Source organism: Gossypium hirsutum, chromosome D05, assembly GCF_007990345.1.
Source record: "Gossypium hirsutum isolate 1008001.06 chromosome D05, Gossypium_hirsutum_v2.1, whole genome shotgun sequence".
Classification (NCBI taxonomy): Eukaryota; Viridiplantae; Streptophyta; class Magnoliopsida; order Malvales; family Malvaceae; genus Gossypium; species Gossypium hirsutum.
In genome coordinates, this window is record NC_053441.1 from 21,465,492 (window position 1) to 21,488,306 (window position 22,815).

Below are 22,815 nucleotides of genomic sequence, written 5' to 3' on the forward strand. Positions count from 1 at the left end.
TTTTAACCACTGTACTTTTCAAAATTTACATTTTAACCCAAAATTTTCTAAAATTTACATTTTGACCCCTAGACTTTCTCAAAATTGCACTTTGACCCCTAAAATCTCAAGAAATTACATTTTGGCCTATATTTTTGCTAAAATTGCACTTTGACCCCTAAACTCTTAAGAAATTACATTTTGGCCTATATTTTTACTAAAATTACACTTTTGCCCCAAAAGCTTTGCATCCCATGCAATTTAGTCCTTCTGGACTTGTCAAATCGCTGCAATCAGCAGCCGAACGTACCACTCCCCAGCCGAGCTACTCCAGTAGCCTCCCTAGGCCATGATGCCCTCCTCTGCCACCTGAAAACAAGAGGAAAATGACAAAATTGGAGGATTAAAAATGAGGAAATTGAAGAGAAAAAGGGGATTTTTTTCGGCAACCAAAAACAAAAAAAAAACAGCAGAGAAAAATTGAAAAAAAAGCAGCAAAACACAAGGATAACAGCAGCTCCACCATGTGCCACCGTCCCCACCACCACGACAGCACCGTCACTACCGTCCCAACACCTACAACACAAGCAAAGAGAAAATAAAAAGCAATAAGCAAAAAGAAAAAAACAGCAACCCAAAGGAAAAAGGAAGAAAAAAGAAGAGAAAAGAAAGGGAGAAAGAGAGGAGAAGGGAGTCGCGTCGGCCACCGCAACACCGGACGGAGGGGGCGTCAGCGGCGGCGTTGGGCTAGAGTTTAGCCCCGAAGAGGAAGGAAAAAAAAGAAAGAAAAAGAAGAAGAAAAAGAGAGAAGAAAGGAAGGGAAAAAAAAGAAAAAAAATATTTTTTAAAACTAGTCGGGTTGACCCGACCCGCACCCGACCCGACCCGACCCGCCTTGACAGCAGACCACCCAGCAGCCCAAAACAACAGCCCAAAAAAAAGAAACAGCAGCAGCAAAAAAAAACAGCAGCAGACCACCCATCAGCAGGCCCTGCCCAATCCAGCAGACCTAGCAGGCCAGGCAGCCAACAGGCCAACCAGCAGCAGGCCTGTTCCAGCGCCAACAGGCCTCCAGGCCCGTTCCAGCAGCAGGCCAGCACCCAGCCCAGCGCCCAGCGGCCCAATCTGCACAAAAAAAAAGAGAAGGAAAAAGAAAAAAGAAAAACAAAAAAACAAAAAAGCCCGAATTGCGTAGCCCGTTGAATCAAGCCCATAACTTTGGGCTTTTGGTAATCTTTTTACCCTCGTTTTAAATTAATTTGTATATTTAATTATTGTTTCATTTCAATTTAATTAGTATTTTTAAATAGCATATTTAGAAATATTATCACATTTATTTTACTTGCATTTTTAAAATAAAAAAAATATTTTAATGCACAAAGCAACGAACCGATTTAATGTTAAGTCATCGAATTCATCGCTATGTTGGGTGAATATCGATGGCTCGTATTAAATATGGGACGCCCTTTTAAAAAAATAAAAATATTCAAAATTCTTCATATTTTAATAAAAATTCTCGTGTTTTATTAGAATCCCGATTAAATATTAAATTGAATTTATTTAACACTAATTCGATGGTTTCATCGCCATGTCGGGGTGAATATCATCGATTCGTGTTAAATACGGTATTTTTAAAATCGTGTTTCAAAAATTTTCATGTCTTCAAAATTTCTCGTGTTTTAAAATAATAATAATAAAATTTCCCGTGTTTCAAAATATATTTAATTATTGTTTCATTTCAATTTAATTACTATTTTTAAATAGCATATTTAGAAATATTATCACATTTATTTTACTTGCATTTTTAAAATAAAAAATATTTTAATGCAGAAAGCAACGAACCGATTTAATGTTAAGTCATCGAATTCATCGCTATGTTGGGTGAATATCGATGGCTCGTGTTAAATACGGGACGCCTTTTTAAAAAAAATGAAAATATTCAAAATTCTTCGTATTTTAATAAAAATTCTCGTGTTTTATTAGAATCCCGATTAAATATTAAATTGAATTTATTTAACACTAATTCGATGGTTTCATCGCCATGTCGGGGTGAATATCATCGATTCGTGTTAAATACGGTATTTTTAAAATCGTGTTTCAAAAATTTTCATGTCTTCAAAATTTCTCGTGTTTCAAAATAATAATAATAAAATTTCCCGTGTTTCAAAATATATTCGTGTTCCTTTTTAAAAAAAATTCTTGTTTTCAAAAATTCTCGTGTTTGAAAAGATTTCATGTTTTCGTGTTTCAAAAAAAAACTCTCGTGAATATTTTTTTGAGGTTATCATGTTTTCAAAAAATTCTCGTGTTTGACAAATTTTCATATTTTCGTGTTTTCAAAAAAAATTCTCGTGTTTTAAAAAAAATTCATGTCTTAAAATAAATAAAAAAATTCATGTTTTCAAAAATTTCGTGTTTTTCAAAATTTTTCGTGTCAAAAAAAAATTCTCATGTATCGAAAAAAATCATGTTTCAAAAATTTTTTAATGTTTTTAAAAGTTTTCGCATTATCAAAAAAATCTCGTGTTTTAAATTTTCGTGTTTTCAAAAATTTCTCGTATTTCAAAAATTTCACTTTTTGCGTTTGTAAAGTTTTTTTTCATGTTTCAAAAATATTCTCGCATTTAAAAAACTTTCGTGTTTTCTTAAAAAAAATAGTGTTTCAAAAAATGTGTCGTGTTTTAAAAATTTCCCTGTTTTAAAAATTCCCGTATTCCAAAAATTGCGTGTTTTAAAAATTTTCGTATTTTTAAAATTTCCCTGTTTTAAAAATTCCCGTATTCCAAAAAAATGTCGTGTTTTAAAATTTTTCGTGTTTCTAAAATTTCCCTGTTTTAAAAATTCCCGTATTCCAAAAATTGTCGTGTTTTAAAAATTTTCCTGTTTTTAAAATTCTTGTATTTCAAAAGTTTCCGTGTTTCAAAAAAAATTCTCGTGTTTCAAAAATTTTCGTGTTTTTTTAATTGTATTTCTAAAATTCTCGTTTTTTTCAAAAAATTCCGTGTTTTTAAAAAAATATTGTGTTTCAAAATTCTTGCGTTTTCAAAACAAGAAATTCTCGTGTTTCAAAATATTGAATTGAACTTGTATTTTTGAAAATTAAGACAACATGCGCTTAACGAGATACCAAATTTGGGCGTCGCGAGGGTGCTAATACCTTCCTCGCGCATAACCGACTCCCGAACTCTAATTTTCTTTGGATTTTAACGTAGACCTAAAATTACCTCTTTTTTAGAAAAGTTTAAAAATAAGTTTTTCTTCTAAAAAGAGAATTTTGAAGGTATCTGATCACACCTAGAAAAAAGATCGGTGGCGACTCCTTTTTTAAAAAAATTGAAACTCTGTTTTCAAATTTTCAATAATCACTTCGACTAGCGCCTATCGCCAAATTTTAGGTCGCTACATCCATGGCTAGGGTTTCCATGCTTTAATTTGGGAAAGATGATATAAATGATGATATTTTTATTTTTTTATCATTTATCATCTTTTATTATTTCACTTTCCAATTTCATCCTTTTCTTTATTTTATTTTCCATGGATGAATCATCATCCTTAAACACTAAGCATTTTTAATGGTCTATTTCCATATAAGGATCTCAAATTTTGAATTCCATAGCTATTTAATCCTTTTAGCTATTAGAACTCAACTTTTGCACTTTGTGGAATTTGGTCATTTATCAAATTAAACATGTAATTGGTAAAATTTCTTTACGAAATTATTTATACGACATTACTATCATACTATAGACCATAAAATAATATAAAAATATTTTTTTTCTAAAATCAAATTTGTGGTCCTGAAACCACTGTTCCGATTTTACCGAAAATGGGCTTTTACATCAGTCATACCCATAAAAGAAACATATTTCTATGCATGCTTACCACGCATCAACATGTTCATTCAACACTATATATGCTTCATGTACAAACATATAATTGTTTCCCAGAAAACACTTACAATCACGCAAATGCTTCACGAGGCTCACACACATTCGTTCAGTTACTTTAGGAGACATGCACGATTACATGAACATCAATCATGTGAAGATTCTATTTAAAATGACATGCAAGAGTTGAGGCTAGGGACTCACCTGAAACTTCAACTCAGAGTTTATGTTCCGATGATCCTACCTAAACCAGCAGTAACAATTGCTTAAAAGATTATGGAACTTCCATTCGCATTTATAGACAGTTTACTAACATCATAATTACAGACGACCCCTATGCAGGGCCTCCTATTCACACCCAATTGTTTATATCTCTTAACATCCTTACTCTTCCAAAATCATAACATGCAGAGCTATCAAACTTATGAGGAGGTTGAAACATCCACCGATTAACCCAAAAATCTTAGCTTCTAGTTTAACAAAGAAGAAGAGAATATTTAAGTTTAACAAAGAAGAAACAGAGCATAGAACGAAAGGTAGAAAAAATCATCTCCATGTTCCCTTCTTACCATATATATAAACTTAGTTCCTCTTATTAAATTTTGACAAGTGTCGAATGCATACAAAAATTGTCCCTTAAATGCCCTACAAAAATTGAGAAAAATATAAAAGAGAATCTGGTACAGATTTAGTTTGACTAGTCAATCCATTCAGTTGACTCCCAATCAATCACGTTACCAAACATACTTTTGGCGGTAACTCTTATAAGGCGTGCTTTTGAAAATAATCTAATCTTCCATAATTTTTTTATACACTTGATATGCATGTCATGCTTAGTCAAAATTCTGAGGCGTACTCCTTTTCAATTGAGAAACATCCCAAGATGAAATCCTCAGATTCTCCACGAGTGGATACATTATGCGCCAGGATTTAACTTGTCAAAATTTTGAAAAGTGGCAGACTATACTACAATAGTGCACCAAAACAGGTAACCTTCACATCTATTCGTCTTTTTCTCGGATCCGCCAATTTTAGGGTGTGACAACCTCATTTTTGTAAATCGAGCCTGTAAATACTATTAATAAATATTTACAGAGCTGTTAGATAGATGAATTGAGGTTTAGTTCAAAAATTTTGGTGTTTAAATAGTTAATTAAAAAAAAGAATTAAATCGTAAAAGTTTTTTATCTATGAATTTTTAATTGGTTAAGGAATCAGTTAAGCAATTGATCTATAAAGCATGTTAGAAAGTGGATTATGATGTGAGAATCCACTAAGAAGTGATTAATTAAGTTTAACTTAAACTAATAAAGGATAGTTTAATTTATTAATAGTATAAAAGCCAAAATGTTGTCATTAATTTTAAAGATATTGCAGCGCCTCTTAAACCAACTCTTGAACTGCAACTCACTAATTAAGCAGTACTATGACTGAGATGTTGTTCATTATTTGTAAGTTTAGAATTTATATTTTTATATATATTAAGCATTGATTGGTAAAGGACATCAATTTGTAATTGATTTTAAGAAAAGACAAGAAAAAAAATATTCATCAGTGGGATATTAACGGATTTAATTGACAGGGCTTTAAAAGAATCGAGCTTGAATAAATAAATTTTTATTCATGTTTGTTTTTTTATTTTTAAAATTATTCGTATTCGATTCTTATTTGTTAAGAATTTCAAGTTTGCCTTCGTTTATTTAAAATTATGCATGCTCATGTTTGTTGGTTGAAGTTAAACGGACATATTCATGAACATATAATTGAACATATTCACGAACAATATTAATGAATAATAAACAATAAATAAATGTATATCTTATTTTTATCTATACAATAATCAAATATAATATTAATAATTATATTACAAATAAATCAAATTAGCATACAAATAATAATTTTATTAATATATAATAAATAAATAATAAACAAGTTTTTAAAAAAAACTTTAGATAAATGAACATAAATGAACTGAACAAATTTTGTTCATGTTCAATTAATTTAATAAATGAATTTTAAAATATTTTTCATATCCATTTATTTAGCTTGATAAATAAATAGAAACCAAAATATTAATTAACTATTTGTCGGACACACTGTTTATTTATAACCTTAGTTAGTCGAGCCCTTCTTCAAACAATTAACTAAAGATTTAAGGGTATTGATAAAACAAAAGATTAAACAATTACCTTTTGGAGTACTTTATTATAAATCTCACAACCACTATATCCATGCCAAAATATATATGTGGGGTACGCCTCGTATTTATCGAACACGTTAGAGGCACTTTAGACGAGAATCAACAAGCAACTGAAGAAGGGCCAAAATAGGCTCGACATCGAGACAATGCGACGAACTCCCAACTTAAGGCAGCGCCGACGTTGTAACGAGCATGCATGAAACATCAAGACGACACGACGTATTCTCCATGTAAGCAATTGCGTTTCTGACTTCAAGCAAAACTTTTTCTCCCAGTTGGACTCTAGTTATTTCAGGAATATTTTGGTATAATTAGAACTCTAATCTAAGTCTATTTAAAAGAGCTATTGTTTCCCTATTTTGATATACCAATCAGCATGAACTTTTCTTGTAGATGACAAAATATAGTCGCATATGAGTTTTGAAAAGAGTTTTATAATAATTATGGAGATAATTTTGTTCTCGAGTTATGACTTTATTTTGGAGGTTTAAATTTATACATTTAGTACATTTAGGTTTCTTTTTCACATAAAATATTTATATTTGTTTTTCATCATTTTTATTATCTCATTGTTCATTCGGCACCATTCTGAACCATATGTATGAGGTGAATAAAGGACCCAAAAAGAATGGGTAAAAGTAATCACAGTGAAATTCTTAATATTCAACGAGACAAGAAAAAAAAAACCCTTTTAAGGCACTTTGGTATTTTATTTTATTAAAACTGTAACCTGACTGACATAAAGCTGCACGTATTTTCAAGTTCAAAGGACATAGTAATAGATAACTCAAGTAAATCGGGGGAATCTGTCAAGTGAGAGTAGGAAAAAGTAATCAAACGCTAGCAGTTCAATCTCCAATCATATGGCTGGTATATCACCTTCAACTGAGCATCAGCAATAATCTCCAGCAAAGCTTCTGAGTCAGTTGGCTCCAAGTAATTTGAGGCATGCTTCAATACCTCTACTTCATTCTTCCCAAAATCAACACTATACCTGTTTGTGGATTATTAGCAAGCAACATTAAGTTATTTTTTCCAGAAAAAAAGTATATGAGAATCAAGCTTACTAAATTAGTAAATCTCTGGTTAACCAAGGAAGGCATATGCATATGCATTTGCATTCCATCATCCATCTTTTTCTACTTCGAAGGTATATCAATTTACTACAGCTTGGTGTTTGGTGCAAAGGTTACGGTAATCTTGCATATCTTTTGCTGATCTTTGAAGTGAACTATATTTACATATAATGGGAGGTTCTAACTGCTACCCACTATTACCAACTCAATTTTGAATTTACCAAAAAGTTAAATAAGACAAAAACATTGATGTCATTTAGGTCATATTTCAATTAAATCTTTATCAACCAGTATTTCTCTATATTGTCATCCCTATATTTCTAATTGCCATCCCTATATTTCTCTTGTAACTCCCTTTTTCATTTTCTTTTTAAACAAAGCATTATTATTATTACAGAAGTGTGCAACAGGCGACTAGAAAATTAAGCATTGTTAGTGCTGTAATTTACACTAATCATGGCTTGAAGTGCCATATATGGTTTTCCTGCATTTCTATAGCTTCTGAATCCAACTTAGGCAACCCAAGCTTTCATAATTCTACCACTAAGAATTTCTGTATGATTAGATTATATAAGCTAAAATGAAAACAGTAATTTTTTTAAATTCCCTTGTGCCTATGCCAATGAGCCAATGAGTTTTGGAGTGCATGCATGTGCGTGTTAGTGTGGCTGTGCATATGCCTGTTAGCGTGCAACGCATGTGTCTAGTGAAAATTTTAAAAACTTATTTTGTCTCCTGAACATAAAATAAAGGTCTCTAGGAAGAAATACGAATTTGTGCACCAAGAACGTGCTTGAAATTAACTTACCATTTGAGGATCTTACTAGCATATGCGACCTTGCCACTCAAATCAACAATAAGGCCACCAGCTCTTAAGAAATCCCGTGCTGCATCCATCAGCTCTTTATCAATGTTCCCAGGAGAGTAGCATTGAAGAGCAGGCCCAGACCGGGTACCGCAAACCAGGGCAAAGTGAATTAGAGGCTCGGGATAGGGTAGAGCCACCTGAAAAAACACAAAACACAGAATGAGCTAGGTTGGATTTCCACACGAGGCATTCAACTATTGAGGATGAAATTCTTTTTCCGGTACCATAATGAAATGTTTTAACAGAACTTATTCAGGCTACACCCTTACAAGCCTGAAGTCAACATAATTAACTACCCAGCAGAAAACTGCATGGTGAAGTCAATCTAATCGACAACCCAGTAGGGCATTGGAAGGTCACTTCATATGCACAACCTTTGGGTCATCCTTATGAAACAATGGCAAAAAGTAAAAGGACACCCAATTCTAGGAATGAGCAAAGAATTCTGAAGGTTAAATTAATTTCCATAGTTTCACCAACAAATAAAAGGTACAAAACAGTAAACCACGTAATAAGGTGAGCACAGAAATGCTAACCTCCAAAACAGTGGCTAGAATCATCATGAAACATTAAGCATCAATTTTATCCATGGTCTTACCTGTGATCGTTTATCTTTTACGCCAAATGGTTTCATAAGATTGTATGGTGGCCTTTGATTGCCCCTTAAAATGCCATTCTGAATGGATGAAAGCGAATATGTGCACCCACCAACAACATACTTAAAGTCTCCAAACAGCTTCCTTCGTTCCAATGGACCAGCAGGATGACCCCACGCTAGTATTGCATGGATAGCCATCATATTGTACAAATTTATGAAAAAAGCGAGCTTCTCCTCCCTTGGCATGTCCTGAACTTTTACTCTTTGGAGCTCTTGAACTATTCTTAAGTACCTAAATTTTTTTCCATTCACAATGGAGACTTGAGCATTTGAAAGAAATGCATAAAATTTTGAAGTTACTAGAGTGAGCAATGTCATACACTAAGAGGCATCAAACCTTGCAAATTCCTCACTTCCATGAATACTTCTGTAATCAACATGTCTTCCATCTTCTGATGCATACGCTTCAAAAATAGCATAGGACAAAAACCTCAGCCTTGATGCAATTTCAGCAATGGGCTTTGGCTTCAGTTCAATTATACCCCTTGGAATGTTGTGACATTGAGATGACACAGTAGGATCATGGTCCAAGAACCGATACAAGTGGTCACCATCCTCAAAAAGATTCTCACTATTATAAAGCATCACAGAAAAAAAATAAGGATTTTCTACGACAGATTACAGGGTCACAAAAACAAAATAAACTGGGAAGGTTGGACTCACTCAAGAACATGTCGGAAAAAGTGCTCACTGGCAAGCTTTTGCCCAAATTCAACAGCCTGTACCACAATGCAAGAACAAAGAAAAATACATAACCGCATCTAAACATGTATAAACAGAGCACACAAAACCACAAATTCTAACTCAAAAGCAGTGGTACTATGATTTTACCAGTGAAAAGCCAAAAATCACACAACAGATCAAATCTATCAAATCCTCCCATTTAAAACAGAACAACAAGAGAATAAAGAAAAAAGAGACAAGTTAAAAATAGCAATATGTATTATTACTTTCAGAAAACTGTTATGATGCGGTATCATAAGAATAAATGCTAAAGATAAAATTGGCATCCGCAATATGCCTACTTATCATGGAAAATATCAAGTCCACTGTTGCTTCTTTTAATCAGACTGGAATAATATTAGTGAAAGGTAGGCTCTAGAGTATTTTTTAATATGCAAGGATTAAACTGAAAGCCATCTACTATCATGAGAATATATCATTTTTAACTTTGCATTTGCCGTAGGAAGCAAGTGAAAGAGTGATCTCATTCAGGAAAGTTTGGTCATAACCCCATATGGAGGAAAACAATAATACTAAAAGTTGACAAAGACCATGAATTATATAAGTATCACATAAAATTCACTATACCAGTCTTGGAAAACATAATAAAAATCCAAACTAACCTCTTCCCTTTCCAGGTACTGATCTTCAGATAGAAAATCTACTGCTTCCGAACCTAGAAAACAATTAGTGAACCTGCGCATCTTGTATAACCGATCCTTCACAACAATAGTTGCTTTCATTTTTTGAACAATTACAGCTAGTTCATCAACAGGTCCATTATCGGACACATCATCTTCACCAGGAAGAGGTGGTAAAGGTGCTTCAGGTGACGGTGCTTCAGAAATAAAAAAATCAATCTTCTCATCAAGCTTGCCAGACTCATCTAAGCCTTTTAGTTCACTCAAGCCCCCAATCAATACTTCATTCAAGAAGACCTTAGGAACGGCACAAGATCCAGAGACCTTCTCTATCTCCAACTTTCTACTGGGGTATACATCAATATTGATCTCAACATATCTAAGCCTTTTTCTTTGCAGAAATAACCTAGCTTCTCTACAATCTCGGCATCCTAACCTTGTATACAATATAATTCTTCCTTTTGTGGCAATAGGTAGAAGTGATTCTTCAATGATATTCTTCCCCTGCTCGGCTTTGCTTTCTGAATCAGTATCACGTGACACCTTAATGTAGTTTAAGGGATTCCAAGCAGATCTTTCTGCAGTCCTTGGAGACATTGCAGCTTGCTCCCCAAGTTTAGCAGAATCTGAAGTGTCCTTATCTACATCAACATTAGCCTGTTCAACTCCATCTCTTTTTAAAGAAAGCCGACGCAGGACACTGGTCACTGCAGCACCCTTTTCCTTAACAAAATTCTTAAGTGCCACTGCTTTCTCAGGCCACACAGACCCCTCTTCCTCTGGATCAGGATCCAAGGAACGAGTTGATGAACTCCGATTAGCCTGCATCCCAGGAACCTCTGTTCCATCAAAGACCGGTTCTTGCTCCTCCTCAGCAAGATCTTCTCTTGTAGTTTCGTTCACTTCTTCTTGAGCTTTGGAATCCAAATCCCCATCCTTATTCATCCTGTCACCTTGTTCAACATGTTTGTCATCTTTGTCTTCTTTATTACCCTCCTCTAACTTATTTACATCGTCCTTGCTGATGTTCAGACTATGCATCTCCTCCACCTCCAAAGGTTTTCCTTGATCTTCTTTGTGAATACCATCAATATGTCCCACTGGTTTTTCATCCATGGGAGGATCTGTTATATTTTTGTAACTGGAGTTACCCTCTTCCCTAATGTCAGAAAAACATAAATATTGTCATTCAACTTGTGAAAACATGGCCCTTAAACTTTTTCATCAAGGATCTCTTCCCAGGTTCCTGCAAGGACATTATATACAGACAAATTCAACAGAAGACCAATTCCACTACGGATGAAAAATGAATATAAGACTCTTATACTTTCATAAACAGAGTCATATTTGAAAGTAGACATCCATTTCAAAACTGCCTAACAAACAATAGGATCTCGATTTTTCACTCTTTAGCTATTTAAACAGGAAATATGTAACAAAAAAGGGAACAAAATAATCTGTAACTAAATTTGGGTCTATAGGCTCTTATTCATTGATTTTCAGAAATATGAACATAATCTAGTATATTAAACCAAAACACTAGATGAAATCCATAATAAGAAACTGTTTCAAAGCACTAGATGTGACCCGGCAAGTCAAGCCCTGAAGCTTTAGTTTTCGACCATTCCTAGTCAAACGAAACGGTCAACCTAAATCCTCCATGATGTAAGAAGTAGTAATATTATGAACAATGAAAGTCAAAGAAAAAAAAATGGCAGAGAAATGAATCTGTGACCAAAATTAAATAACAAAAAAGATTAAATCTTTAAGTCCTGAACACTTGATCAAGTTTTCATTTAATTACCACACAACTTAATCTCCAAAATAATAATAATAATAAAAAACCCTGAAAAAATTATCGATAGGATTTTTGCAAGTTAATCATAACGGGAAGTATGAAAACTGAAAATAAGAGAGAGAGAGAGAGAGAGAGAGAGAGAGAGAGAGAGAGAGAGAGAGAGAGAGAGAGCTTACAGATCCAGAGAGAGTGAAGAAAAAACAGTGAATATAAAAGAAAAGAAAAAAAAGATCTGGAGAGAGTTACAGAACCAAAAAAGAAAGATTTAAGTTGAATATATATATCAACTTTGGAGTTACAAATTTTGTGTATTAATGTTTTGAAAGGAAACTTATAATTGAAAATTGAAAAGGAAAGAATCGTCAACTAATGGAGGGGTGGATGATTTTCAGAAGCAGAGGCGGGCGGTCGGGACAAGCGGGAAATCCGTGGGCCTATCTTTCTTTTGTCTTTTTAGACTTAAGGACCCCCTTATCCTATTTCTTTATTTTGGACACCCAATACTTTTGATTTCTTTCCAAACCATCCCTTATTGGTTCCACTTTTTAAAATTGAGGAAGAATTAAGATGACTAAATTGCTAAATCAAATATAATATTATTTTAGTAAAACAATTGTTAATAATATAATGTAATTCGAAGGAATCAAGGGAAGCCAAGGTCCTTGCTTGACTCTCTCAAGTCTAAGCTATATATAAGATTAGAAAACTAATTTTACTTTTCGATTCCTTAACTTTAAAATTTTATAAAATTAAACTATTCAAAAATTTTCATTCAAATCACTAGCCTGTTAAAATGGTCACTATATAGCCTTCTTTATTCACATTGCTTGCATAATCGAAAACTCTAATTAATATTCTCTTTTACAGTTCAATTTTTTACAGACCAAATTCCAAGTAGCTTTCTTCTTCGATATCTGAAATTAATTGTTAAATTAACTTGAATCTAAAGCATGTCCTTCTACTTGTCGAAGGGTATTGATCCACTATACTAATCATCGAATTGTCACTTGAAGTTCACTAGCCGAACTTTAAAAAAAAAAACCTTAATAGTTCAGTAACTTAAATAAGAATTTTTGAATAGTTTAGTGACGTAAATGAAAAGTTCTAAATAGTTTAATAACCATTTTGAAAATTTTAAAAGTTAAGTAACCAAAATATAAATTTTCTAATAGCTTAGTGACAGTGGGTGTAATATACCCTTCATTCAATTGCGTAAACATAATAAAATTTATTTAATGTAATAGGATTAATATGAAATTGTACATATATTAAATGTTTTAATAAAAATTCAAATGTAAAACACTATCAATGGATTTAATAAACTATAAAGACTAATACTAATCGTTATTCAACTCGTTGAAAACTATAGCACAACTTTTGATTTTGAGTTGTTGCGTATTTTACTGCTTTCATGTTGTGGAAGCTTTCAAGGACAACGACACATATCATGCAAACGTTTTAAGTTATTAACACGTCTTCTTTGGATTATACGAACGGATTGGATTTACCAAGCAATATGAAGCTGTAGATTGTAAATATCTTGTCAAACACGTTGACTGCAATGGCTGCATGACATGTTCGTATCCGTTTTCCAGGCATTGCATGTGACGATTACATGAAAAAGCAGACTGCTTAACATTGGCCCTTGAAGAGGTATTCCAATGCAGTAATGTTATAACTTATAAACGAAGGAGAACAGATACTTGATTTCTACTCGTATTTAATAATTCAAAATTCGTACGAAAACGAAGGAAGATGCACGGGTTCGCCCAGGGGAAAAGTTATTTAACATGACAAATAAGAGCAGCACAGACAATAAGGACAAGCAAGACATCATCTTTCTTTCTTTTCTTTTTTTTTAAAGTTTGTGAGTATGAACTAGATTTACATGGTGTTTACAAAGAACATAACTACCTATATGTACCTGTTGCCGGAGTGATATTCAGTGCTCAGCACAGCATGATAGAAAAGCTTGTGACATTTTTTGAAGCTTGGAAGGAACAGCACCGGCATGCCTTTCTTAATACAATAGGGAAAGGCAATGGCGTAACTGGATAACAGCATAGCGATCTTTTTTTTAACTGTTATTTTTCCTTGTCCATCGCATATATGACACATATACGCTGCAGTGAAAAGAAATAATTTTGACAATTGCAACTCCATGCCTAAGACAATTAGGTCACCAGTAATATTTCCGATGAAGGACCTTCATCCAATTCAATATCTCCGCATGCACTAAGAACCGTAGCGAGGATGTAATCATCCACCTCAAAACCTTCTGCTTCCATCCGATACATGAGTTGCAAAGCTTCTCGACATAGCCCGTTTCTTGCATAACCCATGATCATGGCCTTCCACGAAACCAAATTCCTTTCTGGCATGCTGTCAAAAACACGAGAAGCCTCCGCTACAAAACCGCATTTCGCATACATATGGATCAATGCACTGCCCACAAAGACATTAGAAAAGGCAGGAGTTTTATTTGCGAAGGAGTGAATTAACTTCCCTTTTGTAACAGTTCCAAGCTTAGCACATGCTTTCAAAGCTGAAGAATAGGTAAAAGAGTTAGGTTCTACACCCTCCTCCATCATTTCTTTCAAAATATCAAGAGCCTCAGCCTCATGCCCTACGCTTGCACAGCCAGAAATCATGGCAGTCCACGAGACAACATCCCTCAGCGGCATCTGTTGAAGGACTTTGGAGGCAATATCGTACTCCCCACATTTACAATAGAACCATACTAGAGTGCTTCCTATGTACATATTCGTTTGGATAGATTTTTTTACTATTTGTGCGTGGACTTCCTTGCCCATAAGTAAATCCACAACTGAACCACAAGCCCTGAGTATGCTAACGATGGTCAAGTTATTAGCAATTATATTTCGTCTCTTCATTACTCGAAAAAGACTAATGGCATCCTCACCGAGACCCTTCCTAGCATACCCTGCTATAATAGAAGTCCAGGTAACCGTATTTCTACTACTCATCCCATTAAACACAATCCTAGCATCTAATATCTCCCCGCATTTTGCATACATGTCCACAAGAGAAGACCCTAAGAAAACATCATTTTTGAACATCTTTTTTATTATGGCACCATGTAATTGTCTACCTGGTCTCAATGCCTTTTGCTCTCCACAAGCCTTCAAAACACTGCAAACGGTGAACTCATTAGGCCAAAAACCATCACTTAGCATTCTCGAAAACAATGAGAAAGCCTCCTCCGCATATCCTTGTTGGGAGCAAGCAGTTATCATAGCTGTCCAACAAACCACATCCTTCTCTGCCATCCCATGAAACACTTGAAAAGCCCTTGACAACTCCCCACATTGTGCATAAAAATAAGTAACAGCACTATCCACAATCAAGTTCCTACAGTTCGCTTTCAGGATACACCCATGAATTTGTCTGCCTAATTCAAAATCCGCCCGCCTACTACACAAATTCATCAAACAAACAAGCATCTTCCTGTTCCCTTGAACCCCACATGATATCGAATCCCAAAACAACCTCAAAGCTTCATCATCAAAACCCAATTTGGAGTACCCATTAATCATTGCTGTCCAACTGACGACATTTCTTTCAGCCATATTATCAAACACCTTTCGAGCTTCCACTAGCGTCCCAAATTTTAAATACGAACTTACCAAATTATTCTCAACATAGGTCACTGGGTTCCCTAAACGCTTCAAAACAACCGCATGGACTCTCCTAACTTGTCTACCATTGCTACAAGATTGAAGCAAAGCTGCCAGCTCATCAGAACCGACATTTCGACTAACCGACGGTGGCGTTCTATCCCTAAAACCAGCATCTGGGTCTTCATGGTAAGTTGAAATACTGGTTAAATCATCGAATTCGGGTAGAAAACATGAATCTTTGGAAGAAAAACAAGAAAATTGGGGTGGGTTTTTGGTGATTCTTGGTCTGGACTCGTTTTTGGAATTCGAATAATGAAATGATGGACTTTGAATAGTGAAAAAGGAAGGCCATTGAAAGTGCGTCACTTGGGGTGAAATCACCGTTAACGAAAGCATTGGCTATATCTTTGGATTTCTTCAAAACTCCCCGCGGAAAACAGAACCCAGTTTCCCGAAGTTTAAGCTCTTGTTTTTGTTAAATCCTGAGGCTTTCAAAAACTCGATCAGGTAAAAGACCATTTTGCCACTAAGCCAGCAAAACGACATCGTCTTGTAGATTGCAACCTCTTCACAATATCACTTCTTTGCCGGTCTCTAAAACCTTATTCTAGAACCCCCTGCCAAAAACCTTCGTAAATTTCTTCCTGCTATAAACTTACAAAAAAAAAATTTAGTCTTTTTCTTTCCATGGAATTGGCTTGTGCAAGTTTTCAAGCTTGTTCTATATTTCCAGTGAGATTAAAATCTTCTAAAGCCACAAAATTTGAATCTTCTTTAGCTTTACTTCCTTCCTGTAAAAGTTCAAACTCATCTCGGATTCGTTGTTTGTCTTCAAAGTTCTTAAGTAAGTTACTCTTTTTTACCTAATAATTTGCAGCTAAAGGTTATTAATTTAGCGTTTTATTCACTATATTTATCTCTCTTTCCCGCGCTGCCTTCCTGCGTAAATAATGGTTCAACCTGGAATTGAATACATTAATAATAATTAAGTGCTATAGCTGAAGTATTCTATGATGATTAGCTTTATCTTTTTGTTTGTTTTTAAAGTCCTTTTCGTTTAAAGTAAGAAAATTGGGAACTTCTTCTAGCATGATTATTTGGGAAAGCATTGTTTGTTAGGAGCTTCTTTGGTGCTTGCAGAGATGCATATATTATTTTTAGGCCATTTGTCTTTAACAGATAGTTCTCATGGGCAGGTTATCCTGCATTGTGTATTAATCGGGTAAGCGGGCAGCAGCGGTTTTCTCTTGCGGCTGTTGTTGGTGATAAAACTGCGGTGCCAAATGATTGTGATGAAGAGAAGATTTCAGATTCAGATTCTGCTGGTTCCTCGCTAATTAATGATGAGGTGACCAGAGATGGGGAAAATGATGGTGATAAAGGTAGTGTTGAGGGGATGGATAGCGTTAAAATGATCAGAGTATGTGACAAGTTAATTGAGGTTTTCTTGGTTGACAAGCCTACGCCGACTGATTGGAGAAGATTACTTGCTTTCAGTAAGGAATGGAACAACATCCGACCTCATTTCTTTCAGCGTTGTCAGGAACGAGCTGATGTTGAAGGTGATCCTGGAATGAAGCATAAGCTTCTTCGACTTGGAAGGAAATTGAAAGAGGTGGGTTATTTGATTATAATTATAATCTTTTGCAAGCAATATCAGTTTGTTGTATGAGATATTGAATCTGGAGAATTGTCTAGCTGCTCATGATTAATTCTAGATTGATTATAGAGAGAGTACGAACAAGGGAGAGAAATCTACCTGCTTTTATGATGCTGACATGCTGAACAGATCCATGTGCAGTGAAGATTCCTAGGAATCGAATTTCTGATACTCTTTGGATGGCATGTTAGTAATATGGCTTTAATAGTTGAGGCATGTCTGATGCATAGTGTTCTTATTTTCAAGTTCATGCTGATGTCATGGTGATTCTCGTTATACAGATTGATGAAGATACTCAAAGACACAACGAACTTCTTGAAGTGATCAAGGGTTCACCATCTGAGATTAGTGAAATGGTTGCTAGACGTCGCAAAGATTTTACAAAAGAATTCTTTGTGCATATCCATACTGTAGCAGAATCATATTATGACAATCCAACTGAACAAAATGGTAAGGCAGTATGATCGAATAATTTAATTATCAAAACCATATTGATAATTATTAGTATGAATGTTTAGTATCGTGTGCCAGTTTAAACTATATGCCTAACAAAATAAGCTGTGTGGTGAGTTGCATGGCTTGAGATCAGAACATTTAGTTCATATACTTGTTAACCATGTGCCTTCCTGAGCTTATTCCTTCATTTATTTGTTTATACTTGACAGCTCTAGCAAAGCTTGGGAATACTTGCTTGGCTGCTGTACAAGCTTACGATACTGCTGCTGAAAACGTTGAGGCACTTAATGCAGCAGAGTTGAAATTCCAAGATATCATCAATTCACCTTCTCTAGATGTTGCTTGCCGGAAGATTGATAGTTTGGCTGAGAAAAACCAACTTGACTCAGCATTGGTGCTAATGATCACTAAAGCTTGGTCAGCTGCCAAGGAATCTAACATGACGAAAGATGAGGTACTGTTGCTGACTTCAGGGAGGAAAAAGCCTTCCACCTGCTCTATAAATCGCATGATGCGGTGGTCAACCAGATGTAGTTCTTGTTTTGTGACTCAGGGTGACTGCACCTAGAAGAACCCTATGATGATATTCTTATAAATTAATGGAATGATTACTAGGTTGGGGATGAAGGGAAAAGGGATTATTCATTTTGGCATTCTAGTAAAGAGCGGAACTAATTTTAGGAAGTACAACCATAGAGTCATTTGTGGGGAAGCCAACTGATGTGTTCCTTTTGATAAGCATTAAAATTTTCAGTAGGATTGCTAATTTAAGCACCATCAGCCGATGGTTTTAGAAAAAAAATTAACTTTATGATAAATTCCTATGTTTTGGAGTGCTGCTGTAAGATGTCTTACCAAGTTATCATCTCAATTGCAGGTAAAAGACATATTATACCACTTGTATATGACTGCTAGAGGTAATCTACAGAGGCTCCTTCCAAAAGAGATTAGGATTGTGAAGTACCTTCTTACAATTGAGGATCCTGAGGAGCGACTGTGTGCCCTAAATGATGCCTTTACACCTGGAGAAGAACTTGAAGGGAGCGATATGGACAACCTTTACACGTATGTCTTTTGCTCTGACTTGATTTTTGTCAGAATTTAGTACCATCTAGGAATTAGGCTTGCAATGCATTGGCTTAATCTTCCAAGTCAATCGTCCAGCCTTCCAGGTCCTGCTTTTTATAGTTTCAGGTGCAAATGATGAGTTGGGTTGGTAGTTATCCCAGGAAAGGATTTGATAGTTACTCTGGTGTCCTGCTATTTGCCTAAACCGAACATCGTTTAAATTTTGTGTCATCCTCTTTTGCGCGTAAGTTTTTTCCTTCATTTAACTCATTGTAATGAAATTTTAGGACTCCGGAGAAGCTTCATACCATGATGAGAGCTGTGGTGGATGCTTATAATTTCAGCCATGAAGGCACTCTCTTAAGGGAAGCTAGAGATTTGATGAATCCGAAGATAATCGAAAAGCTGGGGGAGTTAATAAAGATTGTGGAGAAAAACTTCATGTGACATGGAGCTAAGTCGTACTTTGAATAGCTTTACGTATATTTCTTGGTCCAGAAATCATAATCTTTAATCTCTGCCTTGCTTGAGAATCTGAATATATATAGGTGTGATAACTCTAAATTTCGGGTTGGTTCATAGCTCGAGCAGTAATACTGCCCGTACCCGAGAGTATCAAAGTAGAGTTACTTCACAACAAAAATTGGCAATAGAAGAAGAATAGTTTTTAGGTGTGAATGTTCAAACATACAAGGTGCCAATGATCTCCTGCAGAGATTGATCTTGTTGTGGTCCCATAATTTTCTTTTCTTTTTCTTAATATTAGAGCTTGTTAATTAGATGTTATATGAATTACTGGCAAATATTCCTTGATTTCATATTAAATATTAATTTAACAATATTTCAATAAAATTAATTGCCATAATGCGATTTCATTTTTTCTAATAAAGTAACACAAAATTATAAAGGTTCAAAGTTCTCTGTAAAGAGCATTTATGAACTAAATTAGAAGCCATTAACTCTCGTGACTTGTCCCACATGTTATAAGTTTAGGTAAAAACTGTGGTCAGTTCTTAATTCTTAGGAAACTTAGGCTTGAATTATTGAAGTTGAACACCGAAAAAAAGTCTTAGAATCTGTAAATGATTACTTCTTCCTCTTCTTTGGTGGCTGAATCGATTCTTCTTCATCTTCGTCTTCGTCTTCATTTTCAGGCTCTTCATCTTCTACAGTTTCTTTTTCTTCCTCATCATCATTGCCTTCATTGTCGTCACCGTCACCGTCCTCCTCATCCTCGTCTTCTGGCTCATCATCCCCATTTTCACCTTCTTCCTCCTCTCCGTTCTCTTCTTCCCCTGCTCCATCAGCCTCTCCACCACCAATTTCCTTGTTGGAGTTGCCATTTTGGTCATTGGAATTGTTCCCATGATCTTCACCATCAGAAGGGTCTCCTTCTTCATCGTCTTCTCCGGGTCCATCATTATCAATGTCTTCGTCTTCGTCTTCATCTCCATCTTCCTCAGCATCAACTACCGCTTCACATCTATGTCCACCCAAATCACTTTCTTGCTTTTCACCTTCTGGGTTTACCATCAACAGCTCAACCAGATTCTGACACTATTACAACAATCTAATCTAATTATCACGTATGCTTGACAATTACACCATGAAAATATATTGAAACCAACAAATTATAAACCCCACAAAACGAAATACTCCCATTGTAAAATGACTAAAACGGGAATTAGCTTTTCATCCATGGTCATGCATAACCCAACCCAAGTTTCTTCTTACATGCATATTAATTTATGACAAATTATTGAATCTACTACATTGAAATATGAAACTCCACGAACAGAAAGATGAATACTTTTCAATATACAATAACAAATAGTAGATTAGAGAATTAAAACCACTGAATACTAATTTTTTAATTAATTCTATAAAGCAATTGAATTCAATGTGAAGTTAACATTTTCTATATACACGAATAAAATATTAGTAAAAAATATATCGTTTTTGGTGTCAAAATTATTTTAGTTGCTTTAAAAAGGAATCGGGAGTTTTTTTCTTATATCGGTACTCGACTAACCAATTTTTCTTACATTTAATCTTCAACTTAGCAATTTTTCTTACATTTGATCTTCAACTTAGCAATTTTTCTTGAAATCTTTTTCATATTAGTTTAAAATTTTGGTAGCTTTTTTCAATTTGATCTCTAAACTTAAACTTAGATTACGAAAAGTTTCTAGTTTCAATAAAAGAGTAGGGGTCAATTTTTTTTTTTAAAATCTTATAAATGTTAGATTTTAATAGGTTGATATTGTTATTTATTAATAAAAAGTTATAATTTAAACTTTTTTATTATTTTTTTATAATTTTTATATTTTTTAAATAATTTTTTAATTTTAAAAGGGTTTAATTGATTTTTTAAAAATTTATTACTAAGACCTTTTTTTTATCCTCTAGCATTATTAGTTTCGAAACTTTCTAATATACTTCAAATAAAAGAGTATGGATCAAATTGAATAAATGTGTAAAGGTTGAGGGCTAAATTTATTATTATACCTAAACACTAAAACAAACATTTAACAGTAGAAAAATTTTAACGAATGGGTTGTTTTGCTCATTCATCTAACATACAATAGCTAATTTGCTCATTTTTTTAATAAAGACGCTAAAATGTAATCATTATATAGTACAAGGGGTTTTGTGGTACTTTTACAAATTAGAAAATTACTATGATAGCAATTATACCCTCGCGTAATTATAAGGAATTCTAATTCCCTATACCTGTTTGGCTCAAAGAGTATAATTATGTCGTAATTCTCTATATCTTGTTTGATAATATAAATTATAATTATAAATTTACATATTTTTAAATTCTAAATGAAAAAGGAATATTAATTATTATCAAAATTATGAATAATACTTAAGAAAAAAAACCACTATACAAATAACAAAACTTAAAATTAAATTATCATATATACTATGTTATTCCAAAAAAAAAATTTGATAATACGATCATTAATAAAATTAACAAAAAAAAAATTCTATACATGGGCTATTCTTTGACATTAAGCATATACTTTTTATAATCAAATGGTTTTTGCCCAAATATTAATAATTAATAATAAATATTATGCAATTAGTTAAAATTAGTATAAATATTTTATAATAAATACTATGTAATTTAGTTAATTATTTAGTATATCAAAATGTATGATAAATTATCTTTTGTCAATAAATTTTTTAAATTATTAACAAGATTAGTAAAATAACATATAATTATAAATATTTTTTAAAATTAAAATACTATTATTATATAAAAATAACTTTTTAAACTTAAATAATATAGGACATAATTGAAAAGTTATAAGATAACTTGATTTTAGTATGATTGTTTGTAATTACCCGCATAAGTACTCTAATACTCCCCTTTTCCTAAGAATTGGAGTGCGTGGTTGAGGTGTTCTAGTTACATTTAATTTAGTAATGGTTATCTAAACATGCCACATATGCATAATTACAAATAATTAAACTCAAACTGAATTATTAGGCAATTTTTCAAAGGCAAATCTATAAATAAACCCTTAATAAATAATGATTAATATGTTTTTAATGAAAGCCTTTATGACTTACAAGCCATTTCTAGCCATTGGATTAGTTTTGGTTTAGAATGTAAGGTTAGGGTTTAGCTTTTTAAAGTTTAAAGTTTAAAGTTGGTATAGACTTTTAGGATTCAAGATTTATAGTTTATAATTTTATAAAAATATAAATTTAATTTTTAGATTTAAGATTTAGTATTTAAAATTTAAGGTTATACTAATCAAGATTTAAATTTTGTATTTTAAATATATTAATAATTACTAATTATACAAATTTAAAATAAGAAATAATATAATAAACTCACTGTACGTGAGTCCAAATAGGAATTGAGGAACTGTGAGCATGGTCCTACCCATTTTTTATTGGGGGAGGTTTGAACGCTTTATTTAATATTTATATATATTGGTGGGCCGACAAGGAATCAAATCCCCGGAACTCAACATAATTTTACGTAAAACAGAATCTATGTTTTCTATTTCAGTTCCGCACATTGTACGCTTCACCCACACCAGCAGCGCAAGTTAGCAATCACCAAAAATAAAAAATAAAAATAGAAACCTAAAAAGAACCAACCCTTACTTGAGGCGAAAAAGCAAGAGCTTGAAACGTAG

The 22,815-nt window shown here is 33.6% G+C and overlaps 3 protein-coding genes across 4 annotated transcripts; 1 reads left to right on the forward strand and 2 right to left on the reverse strand.

Moving 5' to 3' along the window:
* Positions 1–6,742: 6,742 nt before the first annotated feature.
* On the reverse strand, positions 6,743–12,235 carry LOC107905035 (uncharacterized). Of its 2 annotated transcripts, none has more exons than XM_016831584.2 (7): positions 12,007–12,235; positions 10,015–11,278; positions 9,332–9,387; positions 9,006–9,239; positions 8,609–8,900; positions 7,951–8,147; positions 6,743–7,060 (listed from the first exon to the last, which is right to left on the reverse strand). In XM_016831584.2, the coding sequence occupies exons 2-7, from the start codon at positions 11,146–11,148 to the stop codon at positions 6,907–6,909; spliced, it is 2,067 nt and encodes a 688-aa protein (XP_016687073.2). In that variant the 5' UTR covers positions 11,149–11,278; positions 12,007–12,235; the 3' UTR covers positions 6,743–6,906. The 2 variants fall into 2 exon arrangements, with proteins under 2 accessions (XP_016687073.2, XP_016687074.2); XM_016831585.2 differs by having other exon boundaries at positions 10,015–11,191; positions 12,007–12,213.
* A 1,359-nt stretch (positions 12,236–13,594) lies between these two features.
* Positions 13,595–15,950, reverse strand: LOC107905033 (pentatricopeptide repeat-containing protein At4g18520, chloroplastic). The gene has a single exon (XM_016831582.2). It carries the CDS (start codon positions 15,865–15,867, stop codon positions 14,005–14,007), a length of 1,863 nt encoding a protein of 620 aa, XP_016687071.1. The 5' UTR covers positions 15,868–15,950; the 3' UTR covers positions 13,595–14,004.
* A 100-nt stretch (positions 15,951–16,050) lies between these two features.
* On the forward strand, positions 16,051–19,441 carry LOC107905034 (uncharacterized protein At4g37920). Its single transcript, XM_016831583.2, has 6 exons — positions 16,051–16,315; positions 16,668–17,086; positions 17,413–17,581; positions 17,797–18,041; positions 18,465–18,652; positions 18,943–19,441. Exons 1-6 carry the CDS (start codon positions 16,159–16,161, stop codon positions 19,100–19,102), a joined length of 1,338 nt encoding a protein of 445 aa, XP_016687072.1. The 5' UTR covers positions 16,051–16,158; the 3' UTR covers positions 19,103–19,441.
* Positions 19,442–22,815: the final 3,374 nt, after the last annotated feature.